Source organism: Vanellus vanellus, assembly GCF_965231255.1.
Source record: "Vanellus vanellus genome assembly, chromosome: 1".
Lineage (NCBI taxonomy): Eukaryota > Metazoa > Chordata > Aves > Charadriiformes > Charadriidae > Vanellus > Vanellus vanellus.
The window spans coordinates 91,447,304-91,460,504 of NC_138905.1; the positions used below are offsets into that span (position 1 = coordinate 91,447,304).

Consider the following 13,201-nt stretch of genomic DNA (forward strand, 5'->3'; position numbering starts at 1 on the left):
TGTACAGATTTCAGGACAGAAAAACAAAATTCATTCAGGAATGAGGCTAATTTCACACAGGCTCTGGTGACAGAGCTGCTCTGCAAAGTCTCTGGGTCGTGGAACATGCTATTGTAGGAAGCTCCTGTAATCAAGGCAGCAGGACAGTTAACAAGATGTTGTGCTACAGAACAAGATAAAAACTCATCAACTCAATCTCTGTCATGACACTGTTTATCACTATGGAAGACGGTAAGGGTTGAAGAAACCCCAAGGAGGGTCAGTGTGATTCCTCTAGTCCCTGGGAACAAAGGCCAAGCAAACTGTGCACAGGGTAGAAGGCACAAGCCCAGAGTGCCTCCAGCAGGGTTTAGCTGGGCAGGTACAGCATGGCACCAATGCTTGTCCTGCAGTCCCACTTCTGAGCACCTGACTGGAAACAGAAATGGCCCACAAGTGTATGGGACCAATCACACTAGGAATGATCAATGCAATTAGACACACATTATGAAGTTCCTTCACCAGAAAACAGCAACATTTCAGCAGCTCTTGCCTCAGGCAAGAGATCCAGCTTCCTAAACCCATGGTTAACCTGATATATTTCACCACACTAGAAACAGAAACAAAGTTGTCTATATGCCATGGAAGCCTTCCCTTTTGGGGGTCAGGGGGTAGGGAGATTTTAGGACAGCATAACCTAGAGAGAAGTGTTGACACAATCCAGGCAAGAGCACTCTGTATAGTTCAAACGTTGACCAGTGTTCTTCATTAGAAAAATTTTCATCCTTGATAACGGGAGGCATATTTGAGCAACCCCTCATTGTTGCAAGATCAGATGTAAGAGGCTTACAAATGCAGGTGGGAGCATGAAGAGCTTCCTACTCCTGAGCACCCCCTTGCTAGGGAACACGGCCCCAGTGGCACCAAGGGACACAGGCAAGGCAGTCCTCATCAGATTAGATCAGTAAATACTGACAGCCTAGACATCGGTTCTATAAGCAACAGGTTCCACAGATGCGAGACTGTCAATCCAAAGCAGCTGGGTCAAAAGTGCCATCAGCTTCCAATGTGCCATTCTGTTTGTATTAAAGGTAAGGGCTCACGGACCACCTAAGAAACAGTTCCTCTGCTGCCTCCAGTTCAGCTGAATGTTTTCCCCTTCCACAAAACGTTGGTTTGTGACCATGTGCAAACCATGAGAATTCTCAGTACGACACTGATAGCTCCTGCAGGGAAGGTGCAGGCTCTTCAGAGACTGATCCCTGTTTTGAGGAAGTAACTACTCCCTTCCTGGATTTTTAAACCACAGTCCAGGAAACATCCATCCGAATGCAGAGGGGTAACACGGGTACAGGCCACGCTCTAACAGGCTTTTCCCATACAGAGCTGATGATATTTCTGCATACTAAGCCTCTCTTGATTAGATGAATGGAGAACATCAACCAGCTCACAACTGCCTGCAAAAGCTGTACCCTGATTCCAAAGGCACATGGAGGCCTCCCCACCAGCTTCCCAGCCAGACAGTTCATAAAGGCAAGCCCATGCCAGGAAGGACAGAAAAACAGACTGAAGCTCTCAGTACTTCATAGAGCCTGACAAGTGACAAACTATCATGGCCCTGCTCCTCATAATCCTACTGCAGGGATGAGCAAAAGGGAGGAGAAAGACCCACTCTCAGACATTTCTAACCTCAGAAAACCAAGACTACACTGGAGCCCAACATTCAGTCTACATGTAAGATCAGTAATTACCACATGTGTTTGAAGCTGTTCATTTTCTTGAGCTGTCTAGACTAGCAAAGCTCTAGGGTGGGGAAAGAGTATTCACTGGAGAGGAAGGGAATATGTTTAACACCCTAACTACAGAAAAGGAGGGTTTTCTCCAGCAACATCCTTCCTACGTAGTTTCTGAGCCACCCAGAAGGAACTGAACTGTGGATGACAGGTGCCATCGGTGTCCCTATCCGTAGGGACAAACCAAGGCCTCAGCTTCAAATCCAAGCCTCAGCTCACAAACCTATCAGCCTTACAACAGCAAAGTTATCTACTGTCGCTCTCCCCCACCTTTTTTCCCCTTTGTTGTTGCGTTCAAAAGTCTCGCCAGCATCCCCACCCAACCTCTCTCACATTTTCCCAGGCTTGACCTTTCTTGCACCTACTCTGTTCCCTGCTCTTTACCCGTACGTACCACCATAAAGCATTCCCCCTGCATGGCAACCCTTTCTACCAGGAGCAGCAGAGCAAGTCAGCAAGCCAAGACTTGGCACCACATTCATTGGGACTCCAATTTAATTTCTACCTCCCCTCTCAAGCTCCTGAACCGATGCCAAAGGGAGCGCTCATTTTGGCACTCAAGCCTCCCAAAAGAAAAGTTACAGCCAAAGTGCTGGGGGTGGGACCAAGCCAGCCTATTAATAGGTTGATTATAATACGAATTTGGGGAACTACTCCCAAATATGCTTACCCTCCTGGACCTAAGGCCCTCAGGGGTGGAGTGGAATACCTAACTCAGCACTTTCAGCTTCTTCGCCGTGTTTGGAGCCAAGGAGGGTGGAAAATCCTGTCTGTACCCTGCCTGGCAAAAACATGGTTTTCCAGAAGGGTGGCTTAGCTATTGTTTTCTTCCCTCCTCCCCCAGGAAGCCTTTCCCCCCCCCCCCCCATACTCAGATAGCAGCTCCCTCTGCCTCATCAGAAGAGGCCTAGAATTTGAAAGCTTTCACCTTGGATGGAAAATGTTGATATCAACAATTTTCCTGTGGAAAATCCAGAGCTACTCCAAGAAGCAACACTCAACAAGATAAGATGTCCCAAGAGGCTTCTCACCGCCGGTTTCTCTGAAGCACACTGGACTGTTGAGGAAGACAGACTCCACGGACAGCCAGGCAGTGAAACTTTAAGGTATCCAAGAGCATGAAGAGTACAAAAAGCTGGATTGAGGCAGCAAAGTTTTGATTTCAGGAGGCAGCCAGATTGCTATACCTGTTAATGAACGCTTCCTCCTTCTAGGCGGCAGCCTACAACCTCTCTAAGACCCCTTGAAAAGTGCTGGGGTGAGGCAAGCATGCACGGTGGCAAATGCAGAGCCCAGAGGCAGCAACAAGTACTATACGCATACTCCATACATAGCTAAAAACACCTCTCCAGCACACCCACAAGGCTGCTTCTCCAGTCTTCCTGAATAATCCAAGCTGTCTTTGCATGTCTCTGCATTTTCCCATCAACAGACCTCCTGTGCCTCAGCCAGAGAGCCAACCAGAGGCAGGCGGCAGCCCCTTGAGACCTCGACTGATGTTTCACCAACAAGCATGTCAAGACCTTTATGGAAACTTTGCAAAATTACCATAGAATGGTTTAGGTTGGAAGGGACCTTGAAGATCATCTAGTTCCAACCCACCTGCCATGAGCAGGGACACCTCCCACTAGACCAGGGTGCTCAAAGCCCCGTCCAGCCTGGCCTTGAACACTTCCAGTAACAGGGAATCCACAACCTCTCTGGGCAACCTGTTCCAGTGCCTCACCACCCTCACAGTGAAAAATTTCTTCCTAATATCTATTCTAAATCTACCCTTTTCCAGTTTGAAGCCATTACTCCTCATCCTATCACTACATGCCCTTGCAAAAAGTCCCTCTCCAGCTTTCTTGTAGATGCCCTTCAGGTACTGGAAGGCTGCTATAAAGTCTCCCCAGAGCCTTCTCTTCTCCAGGCTTAACAACCCCAAACTCTCTCAGCCTGTCTTCATAGGAGAGGTGCTCCAGCCCTCTGATCATCTTCGTGGCCCTCCTCTGGACCCGCTCCAACAGGTCCATGTCCTTCTTATGCTGCAAAGGTACACAAAAGTTCCAAATTTCTCATGTTTTGCATAAACATCTCAGAATCCTAAGCCTTTAGAAGCTAGAGGAGATACCAACTGCAATCACTTCTTACAGTGTTTATCACTTTGGGGCCACACTCTGTATCAAGACCAGCAGCTCCTACCATTTACACGCAAGTAACTCTCCCTTTTGCTTGTGGCGAGAGAGAGAACAAACTCTCCCTCAGTTGGGAGACACTTGGCCGTGAATCAAACCTACACAGTTCTACCTTTACATTAGTAAAGAAGGAAAGACATACAAGCTTCAAAACACGTGTCAGTGCACATTATACTCATCTGTCAGAAACTAAGGAAAAAGCAACATCAGTTTACCATTATTAGACATGCTTGACAAACTCTCCTCTAACACAAGATACTGAAGCATCTGCATGCTTGCATGGTTTGGATTCAATATGCCAAACAAAATTGCAATCAGCTTGCCAACAAACGAGAAGTTATTATTTTTTCATACATCTCAGACTTCACCCTAGGTTTTACAATTCTCTGCTGCCCAGCCATCACCCAAAGCATTTCAAAACCTTGCTGCAAAGAGAAAATTAGAAAGAACAGTTTCTAACACACATTGTATTAAATATTTAGGCCTTGATTCTCGAGCAAATTCTTTGCCTCCAATGGCAAGGCTACTTAAAGCCAGGCATGCAGACTTTGACAGGCGTAGGATCTTAATTCCTCTGAACGCAAACCCACAGTCTACCACCAAGCAACCAGCAAACTCTCTCAAATCAAACCTGCACACTGTGTGTGCATATATAGGTATATACATACTTGTAAGTGAATTCTGCCCAGAAAGTTCAGTACAAGAGAACTGCCCCGGCACACCCCCAGGCACAAAGCTGTGGCACAGGGGAACTCTTTGGTAGTCACCTCTCCAACTCCCTAGTCTTAAAGGCTACGCTGGATCTGCCATGTACCACAGAGGAATTTTTAAGTTAAAAAAAAAAAAAAAAAAAAAAAATCACAAGGGAACCACCAGAGATTATTTCATTTTTTTAAACCCTGAAGGTGATCTTTCATTAAGTCAATGGGAGCACTTCCACTACAGAAGAGGGGCTCTCCTTCACATTTTACAGAGAAAGAAAACAACAGCAGAGTCCAGACCTAGCTCACCCAAAAGGCCTTGAGTTCTTCCATTAAGCCAGAAACAACATCCAGGAGTCAACCCCCAGGCTTGAGCTTCAACCACTAAATCTCCTTCAAAGCAATTCCATTGCTAAGCTAATGGCTGCAGGAGACTGTTCCTACATCCACTTAAACCAGCAGACACTAATCTCTCCATCTGCAATAGATACGCATGCCACAGGGGTCTGGACAGGATAAGCAGAACAGATGTTTAAACGCACATACAGTCTGGGGAATCATCTTCAGAGCTCAGCTGCTAGCTTCACAGGCTACAGGAACTAAGAGATTTCTAGAAGGCTTCACAGGACACGGGAACTCAGGAGATTGAGACACCTGTCCTTTCTTGTAGCTTTGCTGAGGGAAGCATTAATCTCAGCAGGAAGGTGGAAGCAGGCACGCTTGTGTCATACCTATGGATATCACACAGCTCCCAAACACTCCCAGATTCATCTGACCCAGCAAACCAATCCATACCTATGACAAAGAGCATCATGCCACAAAACCAAACCAGGAGCAGCATAGCACTGCCGAAAGAAGCACCTCCATGTGCTCCAGTGCTCATTAAAAACATTATTCCTAAGTGCCTGAACTGCTGGGAGATTTTGGCTGCATCAAGGCAACTGCTTCAGCGGGACTCAGTGCCATTTCCCTCAAGTCAACACAAAACTGCAGATCTTCGAAACAAGGAAAGAGCCCACAGCCACTGGAGGCAGCCTTCAGATCCCACGGTGTAGCTACCTGGCTAAGACCTTCAAGGTAGCCCCAACCGGTCACAGTGACAGGCTCCAGAGCACAAACACCTGAAGACGAGCGTTTTGACTGGCCGCAAAAGGCACACACAGCTCAATCCGACCTGAGGAATGTTCATTCAGGCTCCTCACAAGACTCTTCACTGCACAGGGCAACGAGGACAAATGGACATTTGCAACGGCACGTTAGGTTGCCAAATGCTTTCTCATACAGGGCCACTTACTTCTTCCTTCAGCCCCTGCCACACAGACTGGCCTGCCGTCAGGAGTTCTCTGAGGAGGGATGCTCTGTGCAGCCTCAAGGGCTGCTCTCAAAGCGGCACCTGGCCCGTACAGCCAAAGAGCACAAGCCATCCCCAGCCACACAAGGAGGTCTCTCCCCTTTCCTCCAGTAATGGGACAGAACAAGAAGCCCAGAGAAGGATCTCAAAGATGTCATTGGACTTAGCCCCATGACCAGCCTGAAGTTGTGCCATCAGCTCTTTTCATTTACAGAAACACACAGGAGTCCTCTGAAGCAGGGACAACCCCTCCCACAGTCACAGAGGGGAAGAGAGGTTCAGTTTGGTACCTTTGGAGAGAGACTCTAGGATTCCCCTGGGGTAGGATTCAGAAGCCAGTGATATCGCATTTACAAAAGCATTTGATGCTTCACGCTACAGCATAGCCACATTTGTCTACAGCGCTGGACTTCAAGGGCTTGTACCTACCTCAAGTGCCCCAAGCTGTAGTATCGCGACTCTCCGTCCGTTGACCGAACCACCTTGACAGTGAACATGGGCTGCAGCTGCCGCAGCTCCAGCAGTACAATGGCCAGGTAGTGAATGAAGAGCAGAGCATCCACCAGAGACACCGCATACTGCACTATTCCTTGGTAGTTGCTGTCCTTCGAGTCCAAGATGCGAACGCCGTAAAAGAGCCAGTAGGAAAACACAAACAGGAAGATGAGGACCAACAGAAGGGCCCGAAACACAAAAACCCTCGGTATATCTGCCTTAGGCTGGCGGAAAAACAGAGCCCAGGTCCCAATCAGGAGAATGAGGAGTTTAAACGCCACAGAGATGAACAGTCCCTCACAGACAGTACCACATGGCTCCAGATCATCCCGCCACAGGATCTGGGGTAACAGAATGAAGGCGATGGGGGTAAGGAAGACAAGGAGTCCGAGAACAGCTGCCACTGTTAAGCCCAGGTAACGTTTGCATTCCAACCCAACGCTGTCCTCCAGATCCTTACTGATCCGGGCAATGTCCTCCTGGGAAATGCTGTGCTCAGAGGTGCCTGTGATTGCTGTCGTGGTCTCACCCCAGTTGTCATCCTGAGGGAGGAAGAGATAAACAAAAATAATATTGAAACAATCAGGTTATTCCTTCCAGGTCTTCTATTTTTCTTTCCTGGAAAAATATTGTTTCAACAGACTTAAGTCCCAGAAAAAAATACTGCAGAAGCACCATCTTCAATATATTGAATAATCAACCCTGAAAATTAACAAAGGTTTGGATACAACAGCAACTTGTCCAAACCAGTGACTATAAACGTTAGGTATTAAAAACCTGTAACTGTAGAGCAGGTAGCTCAACTTGCTATGCCACTCACTGTACCTCAGAGGTTCCTCTTCCAGCGCATGTAACAAGTAATATCACGTAACTCTTGGAAACTGCAGTAATTATCAGTTCCCATGTGCAGGGCAAGGACTAGCACTCTTCCAGCCCACAAGTTCTGCGGTGCAAGTGCACCACGGAAGCACCTGGAAAGGAAACTTTCCTTTCAGTGTTTCAAGCCAGTTGTTGTTGTTACACAATCAAAAACATGTTCACACATTATTTTTCCATCCATAACAGAAGCAACCGCACTTCCAGCAAGTTCCTCCACTTTGTTTTCTTTTATTCTCCTCTACAGTAGCACTGCCCTCAATAGCTGACATATTCTAATAAAAGTTTAGTTAAACCAACAAATCATAGGTGGTCAAAGAGGATATTTTTAGGTATGGAGCTTTAAATTTAGAGGATCCTAGACTACCTAAGTAGCTCTGGTATTAGAGTCCAGAACATCGTCAGAGAGCCACTCAGCCACAAAGAAGCTTACCTGAAATACAGCCACCATATAGTCAAGCTTCAGATTACATTACATTTTCTGAAAGTCTCATTTATTCCCTCGTTTACATCAGAGGACTTCTGCAAGCTACTTCTCCCATCCCACGATGCCTCCAATTGTTCCTTACTGGTGCTGGCATGGCCAAAGAGTTACACTGACATGTATGGATTTGACTCACAGCTGCTGCTGGCGTGACTCATGCACATGAAGACTCCCAATACTTCCCACAAATACACACCAAACAGCAGCAATGCATGTGCTTTGTTGCTTGGCACCTGACACCTTTGTAGCTGCGATGATCATTCAGAAGCACACATTTTGCTCTTCCTCCTTCCCTCCTGAGTGTAGCTTCCTGCAGCCCATGTCACTAATAGGATTTACACCTTCCTCCAGACTTGTGCAGCTACACACGCTGATCAAAGCATTTTGTTTTGAAGAAAAAGGCATCGTTTTAAACCTTTATTCACTTTAAAAGAATTAGAGGAAAATCTTCAAGAATCTCTGGGAAAGGACTAGACAGAGGCAGCATGACTACTTTGAACAACTCCAGGGATTTAACTTCTAACGCACTCCAAGACATGAATACCTCCCATGCCTAGAGCAGTGGGGTTTTGAGACAGACCAACCACAAACAGTCAGCATCTTGAATCAATATGAGGAGGTTTTGAGTCACTTCTCACCAAAACAGAGGCCCCAGAAGAGATACCTGTATTTTAGTATGTCCTGGAAGGCAGCATAATCCTATCACATTTCCCTCTTTGCCCATGTCTCCAGTAAAGCAACCTAAGCATTTTAACTATTTTATGTTTACGCATGAAATAGCTCTGCATAGCTTCCTCCGTTTGACGGATCGAGAAACTGTGCAGAAGAAAGAAGGAACAGAAACACCACAGCAGCCGAAGGCTACAGCCCAGAAGACCACAGGCAACCCTAGTCCCAGTCTACCCCTTAGAACCGCTCTTCCCGCTTCAAGTGGCACAAGCAAAAAATCATGCAGTTATATGGAAATATGAGTCTAAATCCCAGCGGTACAAAGCTGTTGGACCCAACCCAGGACACCCTGCTCCCTAGAAGAAAAGTCTTCCTCATACATCAGCTTATTTTGCTTTGACTTTAATTCACATTGAGGAGGTCTGCATGAAAACAAGAGCTTAAGAATTCACCAGAACCTTTAGATCTATTCAAATATCTGGGACTCATGAAAACAAGCATCTGAATGCAAAATACCAAATGGCGTACATGAAGTGAGCCCACCTGTAGCTACATGAAAACTATTACAAGCAATACCAAACACAATTTGGGTGGAAACTGGGCATCTTTTTTTTTTTTTTTTTTTGAAAGGGCAGAGGTGAAGCCCCACGGACAAGGATTAACACACCCCAAATCCAACCCAGGAGGGACTGAAACATCCTGAATTCTGTCTTGCAGCATCAGACATTCTTTGAAAATGAATATGTAACTTCACATCAACTGCTAGAGTTGAGAGAATACTGGATCCATCCCAGGTGCAATCTAAAGCCAACATTAGCCCATTTAACCTAGTATTAATATACTAGCTTTCACTGGCTTCACCCTCCTTCCCAGCTATTTCACATTAGTTTTACATTTCTTGCCTACTTTCCCAACTGGGATCCTGGTCCTAATGTGCTTTACACTATTACCCGGAGCAAATCCTGCTTAAAAACAAAAGTGCACATACAGGTGAAAGGGCTGACCTGAATAATGCATAGCGAGATGACGGAAACAAGATGTTTCTATAGAGCTTGGCAGATGACGCTCTGGAGGCAGGGGCAGATTAGTGCCCCAGGAGTAGTCACATCACCACTGGTGCTGTCAAAAATAACGCTCTTGGAAAAAGACAAAACTGACCGAGACCTTGACTTTATGCACGACTAAAGGGTGCCTGTAAGTCGTTATTCTTTATTAACAGCATGTGAGTAACACTTTTTTTCTACTCTTGTGCCAGTAAGTCATACGCTGTTCCAGAAACCACGCTCCATGTTTGCTTTCACTCCCTTCCTTACCTGGCCCTCCTCCGCCCGAGAGGCATCATTCCCAAGCAGCGGCTCTGCAGGAGGTGTCTGGATAGTGACGGACTTCTCAGACCGACTGCCATCTTTGCTTCGCGGCGATTTATGCCTGTCCCGACTCCTTTTCCAAACAGAGCAAGAAAAGAACAACGTTACCAGATAGTTTCTGGAGCAGGGCATGGAATCTGCTTACACTTCTACCTGCAGCAGGTGTCCTAAGCGTTAGGCTGTAGTCATGCTTGCCCTTCTCTTCATCAGTATTGACTCAATCTGTGACAAAACAAGCTTTGGAAGAGGTAGAAAGGGACCTTGCCCACAGCAGCCTACAGCCTGGTTGCTGGGACAGTCTGCCCTCTCAGTGACTGGAGAGGGGAGCGAATGGGACCAGGGTACATCCCCACCACCTCATCTTCTCTTAAAACAACTTCTGCCAGTGCTGCACTTGCAAGGGAAGCTCGCATTCTCCCAACAACTGGTAACTCCATTTGGAATTAATTGGTCTACACAGCTCTCCACCTGCAATAAAGTGTCTCACAGGGAGATGTACAGTTAAAATTGATCAAGATGGCTTTAGTTCCTGCAAAGTAGTCTTGACAGCTAGGACCTTAACATTGTAGGACAACTGGTGAAGTTTATTTTGACTGGTAAATAACCCCCAGTTAACCTCTTACAAAGGCAGTGACAACATCAAGGGTACCAGAGTAGTGCTTACTTCCAGAGTACCCTCGTAGACCTCACAACTTCTCATCTGAGAATGTCTCAAGATGAGTTAAAGCCCACCAGTTTGCTCACCAATATTTTTCTCCCCCTTCCTACCTGGACAGGAAAGCAGCCTTTGCACCAGAGACCCTCACTGTGCTCAGGGACCGGCTTAAAGCTCAGGAAAATCCCAGCTCTGCTCTCTCCATTGCACCTCTCTTGGAATTACCAAAGCCAAAACGTCTCATGGGATGAGACTTCGTACTGTTCACAGTAAGAGGCTCTAGGATTTTGTATGTTGTTTTGGGAACTTTGAAGGCATCTTCCCACATGGCATTCTAAGCTTCAAAGGCAATCCATACTTAGGGGTGGGGGTGTTAAAGAAGGCAGAAAAGGCAAACAAGAGATGTTTTACTCAATAACTGGACTGCGAGCAAAAAGACTTCATTTCATGGAAGAATTCTTTTTCCAACCACCCAGGACAATTGCTTCTGAAATGCAAAGTTATTTTGGATCAGCTCAATTCTAAGTTGCAAAGACTGTAAATGGCACACATTTTGCATGTAAAACTAATGATGATGGAGGAGAAAAAAAAAAAAAGGGTTAATGTCTCCAAGTAATCAGAAATTTTAGAGCAAGATGGTTTTTGAGGCTGCTGAACTACCACAGAGAGGGCTTGCTATTCATGTTCAGAAAAGCCTGACTTCTAACCCAATCAATGCTGACAAAGGACTTGTTGTAGACTCAAGTACCACTCAAATTCTATTAAAAAAAAAAACCAACACACCAGCAAGAGTAGCCAGGAGGACGGTGAGGAGAGATAGGAAACTTTGTTGTTACACATTAAAGGAATGGCATCAGAAGAGACAACAAATGGCAATTATCAGTTTAGGAAGTTGGACGTGTCTTCTCCCCAGAGACTCTACTCATCCCTCGCACTTTAAGAGCGGAGTTAAGTGATTGTTGCCTTCTGCTGGTGCTTTCTCAATCTTTCTGGCCATACGTGACCCCAAAGTGCATCCAACAGGCTGTATATCATTAAATTAGCAGCATTATTGCTTCCAGTGTCCTCACTGGGTTCCTCATGAGGACTCTCCGCTTGTATCTCCTCCAGAGCTGTGGCCCCGCTGATTTCATCCTGGCTTACAGTTGTTGGTTGTTTTTTTTTTTTCTCCTCAGGCCACGTCCTAGCTTAGAGCAGCAAGTAATTAAAAATAAACATTTCCTTACCCTTGTCTGTGGGCTTTTTTGGAGTGACCTGAGTAGTGGGAGTATCCCGAATATGTTGATTCTGTATCCATTGCAGCAGACATCAGGTCTGCAAGGAAAGGGCACAGATTTTACTTAGAAGATGAGTTCCTGGTGCTCCTGAGGTGGAGTCCGTGGTAAAAGTGCTTTCCTAGGTACTCTTTGCTTCCCAGTCATCAGCGAGGTCTGGCCCTCGGGGAGCGGGTGAGCTTCATTTACAAGGAATCTGATCAGAGGGGCGGGAAGGGAGGGTGCTCGGCTCCTCACGATCGACCTAAGGAAAGACAAACGGGCATGGAAGTGCTCTGAGCAAAGCAAAACAGCATTGTGACTTGCGGCAATACCCTCACCCTGGCCGCACGTCACCACTCGTCATACTGTGCTCAGTCTGCAAGCTTGTCCTGTCCCATCTCTCTCTTTCCAGCCTAGAGAAATACATGCATTTGTAGAACTTTAAATAAGCTGATAACATATCTCTATGTTGCAAAGTCTGGCCCATTCATCTAAAAATCCAGAAGAAACCACATAAGTCACCCGGAAAAGACAGTAACTTGGAGAAGGCTCAGCAGCCTAGATACAGCAATTCATCCCCAGAAAAAGTACTTGGGCTCACCTTCCACACCCCCATCTCTTCACCTGTGAAATGCACAGCCCAAATACCCCCAGATTCAGAACGCCAGCATTATGGTCTATACATCGGGGGAAGGGGTGGGGGGGTGAGGGTGACTTTCCTAGGAGAAACGCAGGAGAGGATCAGACCACCATGTCTGAACCTGCTTTGTTTTCACAACTGCAAGGTGTGCCCATTTTACAAGCATTAGTTACTATACAATCAATGGCACTAAGAACACCTCCCTTTCTTTGTAAGCTTTGCCTCCAGAAGCTAATTTGGGCCTCGAAGAATTGAATTTTATTAAAAATTACATCTATATATACACATACTAATAACACTGGGGAGAGTTGATTAGAGATCACGTCCAGCTTATATGGGCCAACACTTCTTATGACTTTACTTCCATTTGGAACAGGAGCTTAAGTCCCATCTGTAAAGGGCAGAAGAGGGTCTTGTTTTTTTTGGAACAGGAGCGGGGGGGCACCAGAACAATTCCCAACAGTGACATGCCAAAGAAACCCTGAACCCTGTGGGGAAGAAGGGTAGATGCCAACCCGCCTTCCAAACCCACGTCCTGCATTAGGTGAGCAGAGAAACGGAAAGGAGGGGAGTCAGTTGCTGGTTTGGGGAAATACACACAAATGGTGAAGAGGTGCAGACGGCGGGGTTGCAGCCACAAACGGAGGTAGCTTGGCAGAGCCCAGCGTTTGGCACAGAGCAGCACTGTTGTGTGCCTCCTGCCCAGACCATCGCTGCCTCCAGCCAGCACTGGTGGAGCAGAATGCTACAGCCATGCC

At 46.5% G+C, this 13,201-nt stretch overlaps 1 protein-coding gene across 1 annotated transcript in view; it reads right to left on the reverse strand.

The window, feature by feature from the left end:
* Positions 1-11,856, reverse strand: part of VANGL1 (VANGL planar cell polarity protein 1) — a gene marked incomplete at both ends in the record, with an annotated part of 34,713 nt that extends 22,857 nt beyond the window's left edge. The window contains 3 exons of the mRNA XM_082485823.1: positions 6,431-7,038; positions 9,839-9,965; positions 11,774-11,856. Of these exons, the coding sequence (XP_082341949.1) occupies positions 6,431-7,038; positions 9,839-9,965; positions 11,774-11,856 (818 nt within the window). The remainder of the gene's footprint in view (positions 1-6,430; positions 7,039-9,838; positions 9,966-11,773) is intronic.
* Positions 11,857-13,201: the final 1,345 nt, after the last annotated feature.